A 21,215-nucleotide genomic window follows, 5' to 3' on the forward strand; every position below is an offset into this window, starting at 1 on the left:
AAGAGGGAGAGACATCAGATCAATGTGAGCACAGGGAAAAGGCTACATAGGACCCAAAAAGCAGCCCTCTGTGGGTCAAGAAATGGGTCTCACTGGAAATCACCTGATACACCCTGACACTGGACTTGCAGCCTGCCAAAGTGTGAGAAAGTCAATCAATTTCTGTTTAAACCACCCAGTCTACGGTGTGTTGTTATGGCAGCCCAAGAAGACTCATACACCATCCTTCCTTGACTTGTCAATTTCTTCTTTGGCATTTCTGAATTTTCTTCCCTGCGGGATCTACCATCTTACCATCATATCAAGAAAAAAAATCTAACAAAGAAACTCATCATTTCCCTTTTTCTCACATCCATGTTCCAATATTTCCAAGTGTGACCACTGAAGAATATTTCATGCCTAAGGGAGAAAAGAAAATCTTTAAAGAATCACTTAATTTATGATTTATTAAAATACTGAAGTTGTTTTGGGAGGTCACCAAATTATTTTAGGTAGCAATTCATCAAGGAATGCAAATACTATCTGGGGGGGACAGATAAAGTAGTTGAGAACCTTGGAGAAGATTTGAAAATATCAGTTACAGTATTTCTCACATCGCTCACCTGAAGGGTCAAGTTGAAAATTCCTCAGGTCTCTATATTTTACTCCCAGATTTCCAGTGATTCTTTAAAACTATTGCCCTAGAACTAGAATCAGTACCTTTTTGAGCTTCCAAACCCAGAAGTACCCAGTATAACTACACTTGAAAAGTTTTAAGTCAAGAGTAGTTCCAGACTAAGTGGAAAAACAGGTCAGTAGAAAAGGTACGTGAAAGTCCAGAAGTGACAAAATAGAAAAGTGAACTTCAGCCACCACAATTCATTCCTCCTCCTCTGTTAATGCTGCTCCTGGCACAGCCTCTTCCCTGGGAGCTCAAGTTCTAATTTAAGGGGCTGAAAGGAAGGTTTTAAGAAGGTCCCATATGGAGGGAGATTTTGCCTGAAGCAAAGTATTCTTCCAGCTTCTTACCACTCACCCTAATGGGCTCAACACGATTGAAGAGTCTAATAAAAAGAGCTCTATAGCATGGAAAGAAGAGGAAAGGGCACTGGAGTTTATGCTGCAACTTTTTCCTTAAAACAACAGTGCTAGACTAATATTTTGCTTCTTCCTATATCCTCTTAGCCCTAATCGTTTTTAAATTAAACCATCTTTAGACATTAAAATCTCATTTCATTTTATCCGAAACGAAGAATATGAAGTACTAAATTTAGTATTTTGAGAACAGGACTAAATAAAATATATGAATGAAGAGTTTCATAGTTTTAATAATTTATTGCAAAAATTCATTATCATTTTAGAAATATTTCTACAGCTCAGTTGCTCTTAACCAATTTTTGTATCTTTGCCTTTCCCAAACCTAAAATCAATTCCTGACCTTATATTACTTCTACATCATCATGCAATGCATAAACTTTGAGTGTCATTATTAAAATGCAGTGGTTAGGAGAACTTTTAATTTGGAAATATTTATTATCCTAAGTCACTATTATTCTCATATATAGGGATCAGAGAAACAAAGAAAAGAAATCCAATTATTTAAAACAGTAATCCCTTAACACTGGGATTTTGTTTTAATTATAAAGAGTGTGTCTTATTAAAAACAAAACAAAGCCTTGTCCTTTCAGGGAGAAGCTCAATGTTTCTCTAGTGAACACGCATGTGAGATTTCCTAAAGAATGGTAAACAAATTAATTTTGCCATTCTTCAATTTCCCATGATATAATTGACTTTTTAGAAAGAGCATCAAATAAACAATTATGGGCCCACCTGTTCAGGGTGTCATAGGAGGCACCACACAAAGTCAATGGAAATATATTTCTATTTCCCCCACCCCTGCAATAGAACAATCAAAATTCACTTTACTTAAAACCAGCAACAAATAGTATAGGGAGTAACAGGCATCAAATGAAAATGGCTAAATAGCCATTTAACTAGTAATTTCAAATATTACTCCAAATACACCCAGTACCTGAAGTGTCTTTTCACAAATGTCCTTCCCCATCCTGTGGCTCCTCAATTGCCTTGGATAGGGGAGGAGTGAGAAGCTTTGACGAAGTAAATGACCTGCTCTACAAGAGACAAAAGTCACTGGGGACCTCCCTTATTTGGTCCTACTTCAGTTGTACACAGAGGGAAACTAAACCACAATTTGGGGAAATTGCATTCCCCTTTGGATCCAGCCCATGTAAATGGCTGAGTGTTGGGCCCAAAGGGCTGAAGCAAATCCCTCTTTCTCAAGGGACACAGAGGCCCCTGCTCTCCTATTTCAGGCCTGAGTGCAAAGCTTCTTAGGCACTTGGCACAGTCTTGCTTGGATTTTATCATCAAAACTAAAGCTTTCAGTAATCCTTTCGCCCTGGTAAAACTGAGTTTTGGGGTAGAAGGCACACACAGAGAGGCCAAAACTGAACCACGGGAGGTACTGCACTTAAGATAACTGGCAAAGACCTCATCTCAGTTTCAGCCAAGTGGTGGCAAGCAGGGGGACAGAAGGTTGTCCTAATGACATAAGTCACCCAAGGGACAGAGGGGGACTGAGAGCAGCCAGGGTGAATGAATGAGCATGGAGATGTAAACGATGACATGATTAGAGTCTTGGGCAGGGGGGCAATGGCTAGAGCACAGAAGAGATGAGGAGAAAATGAAAGAACACTGTTCCAGTGAACACAGGAAGAGACTGGACTGCATTCTATAGGTTAAGAACTGTATCTCTTATGTATATTTATTTCATTGGGTTTAAGTCTGGTATTAAGTGTGTAGGTGATACAAAATTTTATTGAGTCTGTCCTGGCATAAAGGAAGGCTAAAGAATCTATTCACATGCACTGAAAACATGGGTACATACAGATCTTCCAATAAAGATTTTGTTTTCATTTAATAGATATTCCAGATTTACTCAATTACAATAAAGTTCCTGATACTTTCTTTGAATAAACAGCTATTTTTACAAAGAGGAAAGTAGAACAGAAAATGTCAGACAACTAAAATCTTTGATTGTCATTGTTCTCAATCAAGATCATGCCAAAGTGAGCAAAAGAAGGGATTCCAACTGTAGTACAATCATGGTTTCAAATCATGGTACAAATCATGGTACAAATTTCTTTAGTTCCCATAGAGCAAAGATTTCACAACTTTATATAAACTTCATTTCCATTTTATTTTCCCCTTTTACCCATCAAAGACACTAAGAAAGATTAACAAACCAACCAATGATATAACACAACTATAACACACTTTGTCAAATTCAAATAATAATTTCAATAGAAATCTATTTGGGGTTTAACATTTTGGATACTTTAGGATGCATGAAAAGGGCACTCTTCAAAGTATCCAGTGACAAAAGATAAACATACTGTCATGAAAACATTTCTTAAATGACATGCACAGACAGCTTTGGTTTCTCTCTGAATTATTCCATAAAAGTATTGACTCAATATTATTAATTAATATCAATAACATAAAAACCAGAAAAGAAATTTAGCCTAATGATATATTGTAGACCCATATTTAAAAACAACTGACAAGTCAAATTTTATAAAAGAAACAGTAGATACCACCACAAAACTAGCAGATGTTTCTTGGGGTCATTTGTACAAAAACAAAAGCATATGTTAAAGAAATCTGACACTATCATGGAATCAGTTGGTGTCTAAAATAATAGCAGCTCCTTATGGCAATATGGTAATATCCGTATCAAATGCACAACACATTATGTTGCACCAGTATGCGCACACAAAAGAGCAGCACGAGCAGCAAAAATGACCCGTGCTTTCACTAAGGTGAAAAAAGAGAATTAGGCTATCCAGGGAATAATATCACTAGCAATAAAATTGAACATCTAATATGATAGATAATTTGAATGTTTAGAGTTTGCATTAAAGCAATCTAATTGAGACCTTTACAAAGATAGATCAGTAATCAAATAAAAGAAATTCTTTTTTTTAAAAAATAGGAACTTCCAACAAGGTCCCCCACCCCCCACTTTACCCAAGAATGGTAAAGTTAGTTGTATTCTCAAAGCTATTGATAATACTTGGTTAGTTTAGGATATAAATAAGAATAGAATTCTTTGCTTCAACATCAATATTTTCGACCTGGTGTCCTATAGCTATCTACTAGTTAATCATTATTTTACCTTAAATCAGCACATAACTTAGTAAGTATATTGTCATCTTTAATCTCAGAAGGTGGAGGTCATCTACAATTTTTCTTTGGATCTATCCAGTCACATTACCCAAAAGATGGCAGTGTACACAATGACTGCTAATTAAATGTTATTGACTAAGGGTCTTTTAAAAGTCAAAGTCTAAAGGCATTCCACAGCTTTCCACGCTAATTGTTGGGATTCCTCTTATACACACAGAATTTCAATGCACCTATTTTCCATGAAGAGGAAGGAATAAAAGAAGATTTTGGCATCCATGTAAAAATGTACTCAAGTACCAATAGGCTTTCAGAAAATAAAGTTCACTTATGAGATATGTCCGTGTTTCCAATAAATGTAGCTTTGGTCTAGCTTCATTCAACTGGAAACTAGGGTTCCAAGACTGATGTTATTTTCCTGAATATAAAAAGTGCTAAATTTAATAAAAATGATTTTTACAGAAAAATTTATATTTACTAAAAGAATAAAAAAGAACTCACTATACTACTATACTTGGGAGACCAATGCAAGAGAATCATAAAGAGAATCATTTCTGGGCCAGCCTCAGCAACTTAGCAAGACTTTACCCCAAAAAATATAAAGGTCTGGGTATGTAGCCCATTGGTAAGTTTTCAACTCCCAACACACATATCCCTTACTGAAAGTATTCAAATTAAATATTATCTAAGTATTTTAATGAAATATTTAAATGTAAGTGGGCTATTAATGGACTCTTAAAATACATTTTATTCACTAAGATTTTAACTCTAGTAAAGTTTTTAATCTATGTAGTAAAAACCACAAAACATTCTATCATTCCTTTATATTTTCAAAACACGAAAACATACTTAAAATATAAGAAAACCAATACATGCTAACAGCTGTTCAATTTTATTGATTTTATTCTTTCATTCTTCCTGCACAAATAGACACTAATAAAAATGCTTTGAATTTTGTTTGTAACATTTAGTAAACTGAAAAACTCAATTAGGGTAAATATTAATAATTTGCATTAGACCAAAAAATACCAATGAAGATTTTAAGAATGAAGAACTTTTTCTAAGTCTAAAATGTTTTCTACATGTAGAAGTTGACATTTACAATTTGCTATTTCACTGTCATTTTACTTTTCAATAATTCCTAAATATTAAAAACCTAGAAAGATCACAACTTTATTTTCCAACATCTACTAAATATTTTCTGGAAAAAAAAAAAAAGTCTTAAACTACAGTTATTCTTATCAGCCTCTATTCTACTAAGAAACAGGATATGGAAGGAGAAAGTCAGAGCCTCATAGAAAAGCATAGCTGTTAGCTCAGTGGGTTCAACTTACAGTCCTTTAGGAGCTGTTTATGCATTTCCAGCTTACGCATTTTTCAAGCAATTTCCCTCTGTTGAACATTATGGCAGTTACTGGCACACATGTGAGGTTAAACCTTGGTAGAAAACATTTCAAATAAGATGCTTCTTATTCTGCAGATTTGAGAATTGATGGTGTCCACTATTCATACCATTGCCTAAGCTGCAAAGCTCAGCATCACCGATGTTTCTTCCCCTTTGCTCCAGCCCCACATCCTCAAATTCTCTTGGACAATATCCCTTCATTCTACCCTCACCTCTCTATTCCCCCTGCCTCATACACATTGCCTCCTGATCTCCTGGATGTTGGTTATCTTATTGGCTTCCGTATTGTAAAACCTACTGTTCACCTATCCTGCTACCACAGTTGCCTTTCTAAAACCCAATCTCACCTAAAAAAAAAAAAAAAAAAAAAAAAAAAAGAAAATTCTATCTCCCTTAAAACCTAGAATTTGTTATCCTTTATTTGATTCACAGGTTGATAACTTCCTAGCATGATATCCAAGGCCCGGTACACTACTGACTAATCACAAAGCACCTGACCTCCATAAACATATGCCCTCCACCTCACACCTCACACTATGCTATTTTCCAAACAGACCAAAACATGCTCAATGAGATTAGTTTTTCCAAATATTCTTCCTAGAATGGAGTCTTTACTCCTATGTCTACATTGCTATCTCCTATTCAGGATCCAAGGTCCACAATCAAATTTACCTTCAAAATTTTCCATTACTTTTCCTGTCATCCCTTTCTACCCACTTAATATAATTTTTTTGTCTTGTTTTTTTTTCATTCATACCTTCTTTTTGTAGTTCTGGAGCCAAAACTGTCTCATGCACACCAGGCAAGAGCTCTACCACATCCCCAACCCATGTTTTTTTCTTTCCCCACTTAGGCATTTTTTTGCAATGCCCTCTAAGTAATACCTCAACTGCACAAAATAGATCATGCAGTTATTCTGTAGCTAAATGTCCTTCTGTATATTACAAATATCTTAAGGAAAAAATTATGTCAAATTGATTATAGCATCCCTAGAATCTAACAGACACCCAGCATATAGCAGGTGTTCCCTAAATGTTAATGGGAATAAACTAAAAACAAATGATTTAAGAAAAGCACAAAGCTATATTGATACAGCATTTCTCACTTATCAGAGAGGTTTTTTAAAAAGGTTTGACAATATGCTCTTTGCAAAAACTTTCAGCAAAAATGCCCTCACACAATGATAGCAAAGTAGCAAGATCCTTTTGAGGGAATTCAACAATTTTTGGTGGGTGGGGGTTGGGTACCAGGGATTGAACTCAGGGGCACTCAACCACTGAGCCACATTCCCAGTCCTATTTTGTATTTTATTTAGAGACAGGGTCTTACTGAGTCACTTAGTGCCTTGCTTTTGCTGAGGCTGGCTTTTGAACTTGCAATTCTCCTGCCTCAGCCTCACAAGTCGCTGGGATTACAGGCATGCACCACTGTTCCCAGTGAATTTGACAATTTTGATCAAAATTACATAGGCATTTATTCTTTGATTAAACAACTCCTTTTGTAGGAATCTACCTCAAAAATGCACTGGGAAAAATGAAAAAACACATGAGGTTTTTCATTTCACCACTATTTGCAATAGCAAAACTGACTGTAAACAAAGCCTTCAGCAGAGAACTGTTCAATAAACTATAGTACACACTGGATTGTGCGTTGTAAAAGGAAATGGGGACTCAGTGTATAGTTGAAAAGAGTGATCAGCTGGGTATACTGTTAATTGAGAAAAAACAATGTGGAAAAATCATGTATGCTGTCAGGTATTTAAGGAGGTCAGAGGGGGTGGGTAATGAAAAGAATATATACATGTTCATATTTTAAAATTTTAAGAATAAACCAAACACTTGACAAAACAAATAAGCTTACCTATTATAGGAAGGAAGGAAAAAGTAGAAGGGACACAAAAGTTACACTTTCCAAATATAGTTTATTTAGATTCAACTTTGGAACAAAAAAAATTCTACATAGTTATAGAACTGGATTTTAAGCAAAGCAATGTGTAAAACTCAAAAGCAAAGTGAAACAATTATACCCTCAGACAAGAATTATTCCAACTGTCTTCAGTAATTTGACTATCCCTCTGAACAATAACAAAAATTGCAGCACTTAAATGGTTTTCAGTAATTATATTGTATAACACCAATGTTGTTATTCTATTATGTATATGTTTGTCAGGCAGGATAAACAAATGAATATTATCATTAGGTTTTTTAAAAAGGTTTGACAATAGGATGTTAATAGGAGGGGAAAGGACACACATTAAAAGACACTTTGGTCCTGATCTGGAATTCATTATGCATCAGCATAATCTCATGAGGTATATTCTCTTTAAAAACAAAACCACTGGGTTCAATCCCCAGTACTCTGTACATGCCAACACATACACACAGCCCCAAAACAACTGTAAAATTTTTCCTAGCTCTGAAAAACCTGGAAACAGGAATCATACAGGGGAAGTTTCAGCAATGAGCATGCTCTGTCCTCAAACAGTGGTTTCTAAATACCACTACCCAAACCTCCCTGTCTGAGGTTTGAAATGTCCTTTACAAAACTGGAATATCTCACCATTCCAGAAAGCAAGGAGACAGCTGAGAGAAGGTCAAAAGGAAACGGAAGTTGAAGAAGCTCCCTTTAAATCATAAATCTATTATTGTATACATCTGAGAATCAGTAAGAATAGTCAGTATTGTACATTTAATATGTCTAAGTCCTGGAGTTCATGATGATGATAATGGGGTAATGAACCTTGTTGATTTCTGTGGCTGCTGGAATCCCCTTTGAGAAGGGACTGTAAAGAGTGCAGTTTGCTGTTGCCCACCTGAGCTCCGGAGTCTCACCTTTTCAGGTCACAGGTTAACATAGCTGAAGTTTGGCCATTTCTCACCAAGATGAGATTACTAATGGGCAGGCTTTTCTGGAAAGCTCTCACCATAGGTAAGCCAAGACTTTGTCAGACCTATATCATGAACTGAGGCTCTCTCTTCCCCAGCCTGCTTCCTCCCACTTGATAGGTATCAGGCTGACAATGGTCTGAAAGGTATCCCTGACCAATTGGTTTCCCCATTCTTTTCTCTTTTATAGGCATTTGCACCCCCCTCCAAAAAAATTCATATTCCTTCAAAAAACTGTAGGCCAGACAATCCAGTTTGTTCAAAAAGTGAAGTGAAGGAAAAACAAAAAAGAAGAAGAGTAACCTGAATAAAAGATTTAAAACACAACCAACTAAAATAGAGACCTTATTTCAATGGTAACTTATATAAAAACTAGAAAGTATCAGTGGAACCTGAATAGTAACTGGATATTTAAAGATATAAAAGATTATATATACTGGAAGAATTTAAATCCTCATCTCCTAGATATATGTGCTATTGTTTAAAAATGAAATTATATGATGCTTTGTAAAAGCTTTCAAATGATTCCAGGGAAAGGAGAGAAATGGGTAGGGCATAAATGAAGGAAAAGCAGCCATAAATTGGAAATTGTTTAAATTCAATTTGTGCTACATAAAGCCTTACCCCTCTTAGAGCTATATGTGGGGAAAAGAAAACATTTAATGGTTTCTATAGTAAAATATTTGGTCTTAAAAAATCATGTTAAAGATTCCCATCTATCTTTCCCATTGTTCTTTTTTGTTTGTTTGTTTGTTTGTTTGTTTACTCAGAAGTTTTCAGAAGCCAGAGAATTTGAAAAACCTATTTTTGGTGGAACTGTCTCAAAGGTTGCAGGAAGTCAGATGATACTATTTTAAAGATTTCTTTTAAATTTTAGTTTAGACCATAATGCTTCACTATCACTAACCAGGATGCAGTAAAGGCTCCCAAAGGCAATAGGGAATTTCATCTTGAGGAAGCAGCATAACCTAATGGGTACGGGGAAGGATCTCTGGTCAGACTACCAGAATTTGAATCCCAGCAACTCCATTACAAGTATGACTCTGCTCAAGTTACTTAATACCTCAGGGCTCTAGGGATAAAAATTCTATCTGAACTAGAGTCTTGCTGGGAAGGTTACATAACATAAGATACTTAGTATAAGACCTAGCAGAGCAAACACCAATACATGTTCAGTATTTTCAGTCAGCACTGGGCATTGTTGTGTAGCAGCAGTGGTAGTTTCCATAATACTGTTTCTGATGAAAATCTTGGAATGTACATAGGAATTCCCTGATGCCAGCTGGTACATTATTTTAGACTTATCTTTAGGCTTACCATAAGTCTATAGCACCATGCCAGTTATACTAAAAAAAAGAAAGACTTACCAACTGTGCTTTTTACTTTGTTTAGCTTTGTATGTATACTTTCCGACTTGCCTGCTACCTCTGGATTCCATCATTTATCACACTAAGTATCTCAACTTCTGGTTGGTATGTCGAAAGTTAGCATAAGGTATAATTTCTTGATGCTCTATTTCCTCCCTTCTTTCCTTTACTTCCTCCAGCACATACTGATTTTGGAAAACACAAGAGCATATAAAGAGCCGTGGCTACTGTGTGCTCCTTCCCTTTGCTTAGCACAGGAGCACACACTTGCTTGTACACACACACACACACACACACACACACACACACACACACACATACACACAGTCATGCAGAGAACAGCCCCCATCACCAGCCCAGTACTTCCAAAACTTGGGGAGAAATTCAGTCACATGGAAGTCCTTAGAGGTCTGTGTTTAAGCATTTGACGATGCTTGTAGAGTTGTCACTGTCTGAAATGTAATATAATAACTAGTTAAGTAACACACTAACCTAGTTAAGAATAAAGTTCTAATAAATAGTCTGAGACTGAGATCACACAACTGCAGTGAGTTGTACCTACCACATTCTTGGTCCTTTTTACAAGAGTGGTCCACTTTCCCAAATTACAGAAGGTACCAAAGAATGGCCAGAGCAAGCAATAGTACCTTCCTGCATACTCAGTTGCTCCATTCTCCAAATCCCTTGCCCTGCCTCTTTGATCATGTTTCTATTTCCACAGTTCACTTCAGGACCTCTTGACTTTGGACAGTCCCATGTGGATCACCCTCTCTGGTTTAATGACCTTGGCCCAGCCCATCAGAGTCTCATTTGCCTGTGGTTTGACTTCATTGAAAGTGCTATTCCCCACTCCTAGTGAGATACTTTGGTACCAGTTCCAGGCCCAAGTGGCCCCATGAGGTAGGAAGAGGGGAGAAAGAAAGGGAACATAAAAGTGGTGATGCATTTTTAGAGGTACCAGTCTTTAGATGGTGCCAAATACATGTGGCATATTTAGGAATAACCACTAGTCTGCAAACTTCCATGGAGTCAGAGTACACCACCTAGAGTAGCAATCATTTCAAATGTACAATTCTTGAAAGAGATTGCATTTTCCATATTAAGTTCAAACAATAAATCTCCATAAGGGCTCGGTTCCTGGCTCAGTGGTGGAACACTTGCCTCACATGTGTGAGGCACTGGGTTTGATCCTCAGCACCACATGAAAAATGAATAAATAAAATAAAGATATTGTGTCCATCTACAACTAAAAAAATAATTTAAAAATAAAATAAAATAAATCTCAGTGACCTTGAGAAATACAGAGATTTTTATACACAAGGCTTGAACTTTACTCTCGACTAATCCACAAATAACCTTTTGTGGATACACAAAATATGTTAAAGGGCTCTGTCACTTTGGCAACTCTTGGACTCAGTTGCTTTGTCTATAAATAGGCTGCTGAAATTGTACAACTACATCAGTTCTACATTGGGGTTAATTTTTTTATGAAAATAGTATCTTCTGTTGTATATAGGAATAAAGATTAAAACTAACGTCTTGAAATAAAGAAAAACAAACTTTTTTCTTTTTGTGGTGCTGAGGATTGAAACCAGGGCCTCATACATGCTGGCCAAATGCTCTACCATTAAGTCACAGCCTCAGTCCAGAAACAAACAAACATTTTCAGTTCTCTATGTATTAGAGCTATGTTGTCTGATGCAGTTGCCACTAGCCATATGTAGCTATTAGATATAATTAAAATTAAATATTATTAAAAATTCAGCTCACCAGTGACACTAGCAATATTTTTGCTGCTCAAATGACCATGAGTAGCTGGTGGCCCCTATACTATTCAGTTCAGATGCAAAGCACTCCTATAATTACTGGAAGCCTAACCAGCAGTCCTGCTTGAGAAAAGTCAGTCTACATTTGCTTTTCTGTGAGGAATTTACCTAAATAAAAAGTTAAATCATTGAGCCTCAACCTGTCAAACATTTTAAAACTGTCAATTATTTAAAAACTTTGTAAGCATATAGTATCTGCAGTCACTATGTAAACTTCACATCACATTAAAAAATTCCTTCAAATTTGACAGCTTTGGAACACACTAAAAATTTTTAAGTAGGTACTTTCTTTATATTGTGTGGACTGAGGAATCAAAGCATCATGTCTTACTGAATAATTAGTCCTTCAATAATTCACAAGAGTAATAGGTCATTTGGGGGGTTAACCCCTGCTTCCATTATTTCTGACCACAGGGTCCACTGACAGATGTCTCACTTTGGATGTACACAACAGAACACCGGGTATCTGTTTCACGTACATCTGTTCCCAAACAGCTTAGGCAGATTAATACTTAGAATATACCCTGCTCTGCTAAGTCCTACATAATCACTAACTTTTGTTGTTTTCAAATTGATTTTTTTCTCATCTTCACATTTTTCCACATTACCTTTCATGTTGCAAGTTTCTAGTAAGAAAATATGTTTGTATAAATTAAAAGCTCAAGAAACTAATTTTGACTCCAAGCAGTAAGAAACATTTTCAAGACCATATTTTAAAGCCCAGGTTTCACAGATTTTCTGGTCGCTGCTCCAATTCAGCTGAACTCAGTTGTGGTGGTTATAATTATTTTTTTAAAAAATTATGAAGTTGTGCAACCTGATAAAAATGGAGTTGTAAACCATAATGAAGATCTGAAACCTTCATTTAAAAAAAAAATATTTGAAACAATATTCTAATACTAAACAAAAATCATTGCTTTTTGAAATCTGAAAAGAATACAGGAAAATTAAAAGGAATGCAAAACAGAACAGATGATCTAGTCCTTTATTTGTTCATGAATAAAATCTGCTTATAACTACCCTTGACCAACTCATTTCTTCCAGATAGTGATTTCTTTGCTCCAAAGACAAGACCTGTTAAGAAACCATTGCCCACTTCTCATCAGTAGGCCCTGAAACTGAGGCAGAGAAGTAAAGGGTCCACATTTCCCATGTGGTTCTTCTAATTAGAAACTCATTAGGGCTGAGAAGTTCCTGCTGTAAAATACAACACCCCTGCACACACACCAGACGGTTGACCCCATTGACCACTCAAACCTTGCTCGGGTTTCTTTCACTTGACAACATGCCCAGGTTTTTTTTCTTTAAAATTCAACTTCACAGGTGGTCAAAATTGATAGTGTTTGGACACAATATAATACAAATCCCTCATTTTGCTGGTGAATAAACTCAGAGGGGCACTTGCCTGAGTCAGTTACACACCTTGCTATTTGCAGAGACATGATCTCAGGGCCTTTGCCACTCCTGAAATCTGTCCTACACCACAGATGGGAGCAGACTACAGACAGCTGGAGGAGAGAGGCTGTAAAACACCCAGTAACACTGTTTCATACTTCAAGGTGCTGTCCTTTATGAAATTATGATGTTAATTTGGTGAGTCATAATCAGCATGTTTATAATGAAAACAGAACATCAGAATGACTCACGTAGCAGTGGTGAGAATTGTTTTGTGAAACTTTTGTTTTAGAAAATCACATGCTGGCACAGAAATGTGTACAGTACTTTGCAGTCCCTACAGGGCGCTCACTTCAGAGGACTGTGTGGAGACACGTGCTCCCATCATGAGACAGCACTGTGGTCATTTGACGTGTGTCATAGAGCTCCCTAAGTGGATCATTCTTAAATGTACTAAAACATAACCTTAATATCTAATCCCACACATTCCTAACTCTCTCCATTGATTGCTTTTACCTACGTTCCATACAGCAAAAGCTTTCGGTCACATAAGACAGTAGACACATGCTGCTTTGGGGATGCTATATTCTGCTTCAATCTGACATTTAAAAAAAAAAAAAAATCTTACTACCTAGTAAGGATATATTTCAGAAGTTTGTCCTTGGTTGAGACTGAGAACAATAGGCAACCACTGGTGGTTTTGAAAATATTGAACTCTGAGAACATTGGATCCAGTAACAGCACAAGCTAACAGTTACATTACAAAATATACAAATTAGTCTGTGGCATCTTCCCACGTCCCTTTCCAAACTTCCTTCTTGATTTTGGTACCTCACACCCAGTCTTTGCACCACATAGGGAGCTGCCCACCCTGGGCCCCATACTTGACCTGCTCTGCCTTAAAATCCCATGACCCAGGTTGGTCTGACCTTTCATGTTTGACCTCAAAAACGTCACTAGATCCATCTCTCATTTCTTTAGAACTTTTCTCCCTCCTAGGTCACAAACAGCTTGACAACTACCTTATATTAATATGAATAAACTCATGTAAGATCCACAAGCAAAATGGTCATAATTGGGAATTCTAATAGACCATCAGGCACCATGGCAGGCAATAAAATAAAAGCATTTTGGTAGACAGTTTCTATTATAGTGGTGGCAGTCTTGTCTATTTCCAGCTCAGTGCTTTCTTCTACCCTACAGCTGAGCAAAATGGAACCTTCCTGCCATGCCCCTCACAATAGAGAATGGATCAACATTAACTTCTACAATAGAAATACTGGAATACGAATTTGAAAAGACCCTCAAAGAGCTTATCATCTAATTGAAAATAAAGTTTTATTCAGTGTCTGTGTATGAGATCCAGTTATACCTAAGGAGAAAAAAAGCTATAGTGAACCTTCATTGGTTTTAATGAATTTAAACATGTAAGTATCAAAAAAGCAGCACAAAGAAAGCCAATTCCTATAGCTAGAACAGCAAGGAAAAGACAGTATATGGAGAACTATTTTTGTAATCATTCCTATTACAGGGTGGTAAAATGAGAAAAGAACTGGGAGTAAAGATAGAGAGATAGGCAGGTGCCAAGCATGAAGATCACATGCAAAGTATCTCTCATCCCACTCCTCCTTCCCTCAATAGAGATCATATCCCCACTAGGAGAAGGGGAAATCCACTGCTATCAAGGGACCTCCACTTTCGTGTGTTATATACTAGGGATCCACTCTTTTGTTCCTATGCTTAGAAAAAATGGGAAGAGGGAAAGGATATTGCTCCCGTAGGTGTGAGGGATTGGTATTAAGCAAGAGTATAGTAATCACGTCACCAAGCAATTGACAGAACTAAAGTTCAAGAGACAAGTCTATCACAAATTCATTCATTCAATGAATACTGCTTATGTGCCAGGCACTCTTTAAGGTGACAGTAAACAGACAGATGTTCAGAATATCTTTTTTCCATACAGACCCAATCTCTGTGCTTCTTCACCTTCTTTGTGTCCTGGCAGGTCACACTGTATGGACACCAAGTGTTCCCCTGCCCGCTGTCTTCTAGTTGGCTTATGGACTGTGGTATGGGACAAAAGAGGAGCAGTTTGGGAATTTAGTTCCTATCTCCTTTTTTGCAGGACTGGCTCAGGAAATCAGTCAACCTGAGGCAAAAGCCAAAAGGTGCTGTCCAGTGACTTCCTCCATGAGGTCTCTTTGAATCCAGGCTCAAGCTCCTGCTCCCTCAGTTTACAATTTGGGACCTACAAATGGTATTACTTGCCCATTTATTACTAGTCCCAAGAGTATGTCATGGTCCCTACATTCTTCCTACCCCTTTAAAAATACAGTTGTTCCCCCTTATCCATGGGAAATAGGTTCTAAGACTCCCAGGAATGCCTAAAACTACAGATGGTCCTGAACTATCTGCGATACCACTAGTCAACCTAATAACCAAGACAGTTACTGAGTGACTGCTGGCTGGATATTATGCACAGCATACTGGCTGGAGTATGCACAGCAGGGATATGCTGTAGAGGGATGATCCATGTCCCAGGTAAGATGGAGCCAGATGGCCCATGAATTTATCATGCTCCTCAAAACAGCACACAATTTAAAACTTATGAATCTTTTCTGGAATTCTCCATTTAATATTTTTTGTGGGTAACTGAAACCATGGGTAGAAAAACACCTCAGAGAAGGGAAGAATACTGAACTACCTTTTTATAACTCTTTGAGTTACCCTAATAAGTAATTTGTTTCTTATTAGGGTAGTCAATAATAGACAAAAAAAAAAAAAAAAAAAAATCCTGTCTTTTTAAAGTGAGTGGTCATGGGGAGGACAGACAATAGAAAATCATATATGAGAATATAAATGCCATCAAAGAATATAAGGCAGTCAGAAAATGTGCAAAAGGGAATTTGAGATAGGTGATCAGCAAACCTACGAAGGTAACATTTTGCACAACTCAAAGGTGGTGAAGGGGAGGGGTCAAGTGGGATCATAAGGCCTAAGCTAAGGTGGTAACTAACTGGACAGAGAAGGAAGGTAGATCTGAGGTACACTTAGAAAACAGAAGAGGCAGGATTGGTGGTTGATTAAAGGAGTGAGGGACAGCCACGTTGAGGTTACCTTCAAAATCCTACTTTAGATTCTAGGTGGCTGCCTAAACAGCCTTTTACATATTAAGCCAAAGTATTTACTACTTTTACATGGAATCCAATGATTCAACTGTAAGATATAAGAAATTCTACTTCAGTCTAATCTTTCCACACAACTTACACACACACCTGAGAAACAAAGTTAATTATACTGACAACTAACTAATTGCTGAGTTCTATAATCTTGATAGGGAACAAGCCCAAGGATTACTCTGAAAAGCAAGAAAGGTTGCTTTTCTTGTAGATATACAAAACTGTAGCATTTCTGATAGTAAATAATGGTCGATGGTAATTTGGGGCAACACTAACTAGATAGCACACAGTAGACCAGAGTGGACCAAATTCCTTGGTAATGCCACATTTGACAAGCAGATAGAATGAAATCCCATCTGAGACCAATGAATGAGGTGCTGCTGGTGTCACAGACCTGAGGGACAGGAGGCTGAGTCAGAGTTAAATGAGGTAGAAATTCAAAAAGGTGGGGCCTGAAATTTCACATTTGATTGAGCAATTAGAAAGTTGCTGCTGAGTAGTTTCAGCCGAGGGAAGGGAGGAGGCCAGGTCTCAGATGGTAGAGAAATAAATAAAAAGCAATGAGAATAAGTCAATTTTTTCAGAGCAAGTGAGAGGGGGCAGGGCATCAGCTAGAGTAATTCAAAAGATCAAGGCAGGGAATGTCAAAATGGGAAGTAAAAGAGCTAGAGGAGAAAGAAGGTTGCAGACATAAGAGGGAGGGCACAAGAGAGGAGACAACTTCCAAGAAGAGGCTGGAGAAATGGAATGGTCTGACCTTGAAGAGAGATGACCACCACCCACGCCGTTGCCCAGGGTGGTGGCAAAAGTGGAATGAAGATGAGAACTACTAAAAGGGAAGAGATCTAGAAGTTCAGCAAGCGTAACGGGCCATCATCAATGGCAGGAAGAGAAGTAAAGAGGGACACCGAGTCAGGGAGCAGTTTCAGATAAATGTAGAAGAAAAGCCAAGAGAAAACTTCATACTTTCCACTAAATAAAATTCAAACATCTTACCTTTGTCTTAAGGCCTCTAATTTGCCTGTGAAATATTCTCTTACTCCTATACTCTGATGGGCACTATCAGTCACTATTCCCAGAAGACAACTTTCCATTTTCTTTCTTTCTTACTTCAACCTAAAAGTTTTCTCCCACTCCCATGACACCTTTTGACTAGATTGAAAAGTGCACCCAACAAATCCCAATCCAGTTGGATCTCAGAATATGACCATTTTGGGAAAGTCTTTGCTGTGTATCTAAAAGATTTTAAGATGAGATCACTCTGGATTTAGGGTGACCTTATTTCAATGATTTCTGTCCTCACAGAGAGAACATGCAGAGATGGAGGGGAAGGCAACGTGAAGACACAGCCAATAGTTCTGCTGGCACAAACCAAGAAACCGGGAGACACCACAACTGAAGGAGGCAAGGGAGGAGCCGCTCAAGCTTTCAGAGGGAGTATGGCCATGGAAACTGGGCCTCATACATGCCAGGCAAATGCTTAACCCAAGTTGCTCCCAGCCCCCTAATAACATCTTTACTGACTTCTGGCCTCCAAAACTATGAAAGAGTAGATTCCTGTTGTTTGAAGCCACCAAGTTTGTACTGATTTGTTACTAGAACCCTAGGAAAATAATATAGCACCATGACCCTTCATGAAACACTATTCAACAGGTTTTTTGAGGGGGAGAACAGGACTTAAGTAGTAAATTGATTCAGCATGATTGGATTCCTGTCAAAAATATATTCCTCTCCTCTAAACACCCTGAAATCCTTAAAGACAGGGCCCACACTTTATGGATCTCTATATCACTTAACAAAAAAAGTTATTAATTGCCTAATGTTTGATCAAGGGAACTTTGGTGACACAGGGTCTTATTTAGAGTCACATATCTTTCCTAAAAAGTAGAATTTCCTGAAGGAAAAGACACCAGGTCACTTTCCATCTTCACAGCATCTAGCAAAGCATCACGAGTGCCAAATATTTGTTAATGGAGTAACTGCTGATCAGGTTAATACATTAATTGACTAGATCTAATGTACTAAAATCACTGCTTCTGTTTAAAAAATAATGCCAAAGATGAGCATTGATGCTTCTGAACCTCCCACCTTGACTTACGCTGTCCTAAGAAGCCTCCCTTCTGTGGGGAAGGGTAACACAGCCATTATTCCAAGTTACCCTTGAACCCAATAAAGAATACTACAATCACTATGGTTATCCTCATGTACTCTGCCAGCAAGACCATCAATTAGTCACAATTTTGACAGTGATAACTCTCATAAAACACGTTAGTGTCTTTGCTTATTGCTCAGGATGGGAAATTAGGGAAAGATCATATAGTATCTTATCTCAGTGAAAACAACTAAGGCACTATGAGGTTTAAAACTGGGTGGTCTTGTAAATATTTCATATGTGTGATCTGCTAATGCCCAGAGACCTTTTTACTTCATTCCTATTCTTTCCCAGGACAGCCAGTCACACACCAACCAGCAATGGACATGGCTTCCCCCAACTTGTCCTACCATTCCTCGTACTCCGAAGTACCGTAACTTTGATGTTGTTTCTCCTCCATCCTCTGAACAAATTCACTTGTTTCAATCAAATTCATTCATTGTTTTTCATCACTCAGTTTAAACTAATTCAACATCATGGAGTATTTCTATTATCTTCTTTTCCCAGTCATTTCATCTAAGTAAAACACCTCTTGGTTTCCTCCATAAATAGAAGTGACTCCAAATCATCTGTGACTCCAAATTTAGAGGCCCAAAGTGGTTGAAATGCCAGGCATTAGTTACAAAGACAAAGAGTACACTCATAAAAAGGAAGGAAAATGAGAAGGTTTTAGGACAAACTTAAAGAATCAGTTCTTGGAACCTTTAGAGTTATGAAACTGTCAAGTTGTCTTTTCAAATTCTATTATCAGGAGAGCTCAGTAAACCTATTTTTCCTCAATCACCACTCAATATAATATGACATTTCTATTTTAATGTCATTATTTGCTTTTTCCATGTACCAGCACTGCAACATTGATTTGTATGGCTTCTCACTACACAAGGTCTAATTTTAATTCTATATTTTTCAGCTTTATTGTAGGTTAAATTGGCTCTTAGGGTTCCGATTATAAACTTCTACATCCTATAAATCAAGCTAACCTAAAGACTCACAGAATTCTATAATTATGCAACTGACTTTTGACTTCAAAGGTTGGAGAAAAGACTTCTGCTTGGCTTTCAAAACACCTGAAAACATTTAATTAAAGTCAAAGATAATTTTAGTTCAGTGAGGTGCATGACAGACAGCACATGCAGAATTCCCATCTATAACCCATGCTGGGTCCCGACTAGAGGGTTTCATTTTGTTAGACTTTTGAACAAGAAACTTGAGAACAGTGACTGCTGCTGACCTATAATATAAACAGCGTTTCGTGTCTTGTTTTCCAACAGGGAAAGGCATTTTTTTTTTTTTTTTAATGTCATAACGTTGAATTCAAGACGGGCTTGTGTATCACATTCCAACGTTTTCCACTGAGTCATCTCTAGTTAAGACTTGAAAGTTTTCTATTGTAAACTGCAACATTATACCACTAAAATTTAAATGAGTAATGGGAAAATCCAAGGAAACCAGAAAATGGTAACGCGATATTCTAAAGTCAACATTAAAACTCAAGACAGCCTGAACAAGCCTTGATGCTGCACAGTGGCAAGGAACCTGAGAGTGGACAAATCCAGGGATCCCAAAGCATTGGGGTTATCTGAGAGCAAAATGAGTGTTGGATTCACAACCCACGTGGTAAGACATTTTGTGAACGGTTTTTACTATCAGTGTACCACCAGAAGTTGGACTGAAACTTCACCCTGGAGGGGCAGAGTAGGTGGCCTTCCCCGCTTTATAAATCACCTCCCCAAGAGGGTCAAGTTTCTTTGTGCGGATCCGGAGCTGAGCATGACAGAAGTACCCCGGGAGGGTAAAGCCTGGCTGGAGGAGGCCGGCGGCGGCAGGACCCTGGGGGTTGCACACTTTTCCCCAGTTGGGAAGGAGGAGGCACAGCAGGAGGGGGTAGGCGTGAGCAGAGAAGAGGAGGCCAAGCGGAAGCGCTGGAGCTACAGCGCCTGGGAGACTGCGGCACTGGGACCCGGCACTCACCCGCCGGGCGCTCGGGCTGAATGGGCCACCACTTCAGGGCCCGCTCGCTCAGCACCACGTCGCAGCTGCCCCTCCCGATCTCGAAGATGCCCCGGAGCAGAACCGGCTCGTCTGTCGCCTCGATCTGCTGTGGGGACTGCGACAGCGCCAAGGGCAAAGCAGTCGCCCCCGGGGGCGCCTCTTCCGCCAGGCCGCTCTCCAGGGCGCTCACCCGGCCCTGGCGTCTTCCCCGGGGCATGGCGGAGGCGCAGGCTGGGCCCGAGTTGGGGTCCGGGGAGGCTTTTGGAGAAGGAGTAGGAGGCCGCGGCTGCCAAGGCTTTAGCTGCGTCCGGCGCTACCACAGCAACCCCGCGCCCCGCTGAGACCCAGGAGTGGGGCGGGGCGCGCGGGCGGGACCTAGTCCTCACCTTGCCCCGCCAGCCTCTCCGCCATTCACCACCAGACGACCCACACCCGGAGGAGAAATATGTGACTGCTTCTGCTTAGCCTCTGATGTTCGAAAGAATTTAGCACCTTGCATTACCTTGAGTTGTATGAACCAATGCTCCTCAAACTGACTTGCATACGCAAGCCCCTGGGCATCTTGTTAAAATGCAGATTCTTACTGAATAGGTCTGAAAGGAGGCCCCAAATACTGCATTTCTAAGAAGCTAGTAGATGATGAGGGCCGCTGGCCGCACAGCACATTTTGATTTGCGAGTGTGGAGGCTTTGTCCACCTCCTTTCCGGTGAGCCTCCTGAAGAGCAGAGGTGCTACTCGATGGCTCCCTTTGCACGCCTAGGAGAGATGGTCTGTAGACTGTTATGGAGTGCGGGGAAATTACAAGCCACAACGCATACTGAGCCAAAC

The 21,215-nt window shown here is 38.7% G+C and overlaps 1 protein-coding gene across 3 annotated transcripts in view; it reads right to left on the reverse strand.

Moving 5' to 3' along the window:
- Nucleotides 1-20,720, reverse strand: part of CERKL (CERK like autophagy regulator) — a 139,688-nt gene extending 118,968 nt beyond the window's left edge. For all 3 annotated transcript variants that reach the window (XM_079134557.1, XM_079134558.1, XM_079134556.1), the window contains exon 1: nt 20,366-20,720. In XM_079134557.1, the coding sequence (XP_078990683.1) occupies nt 20,366-20,603 (238 nt within the window). In that variant the 5' untranslated portion in view covers nt 20,604-20,720. The remainder of the gene's footprint in view (nt 1-20,365) is intronic.
- Nucleotides 20,721-21,215: the final 495 nt, after the last annotated feature.

Source organism: Sciurus vulgaris, assembly GCF_902686455.1.
Source record: "Sciurus vulgaris genome assembly, chromosome: 3".
Lineage (NCBI taxonomy): Eukaryota > Metazoa > Chordata > Mammalia > Rodentia > Sciuridae > Sciurus > Sciurus vulgaris.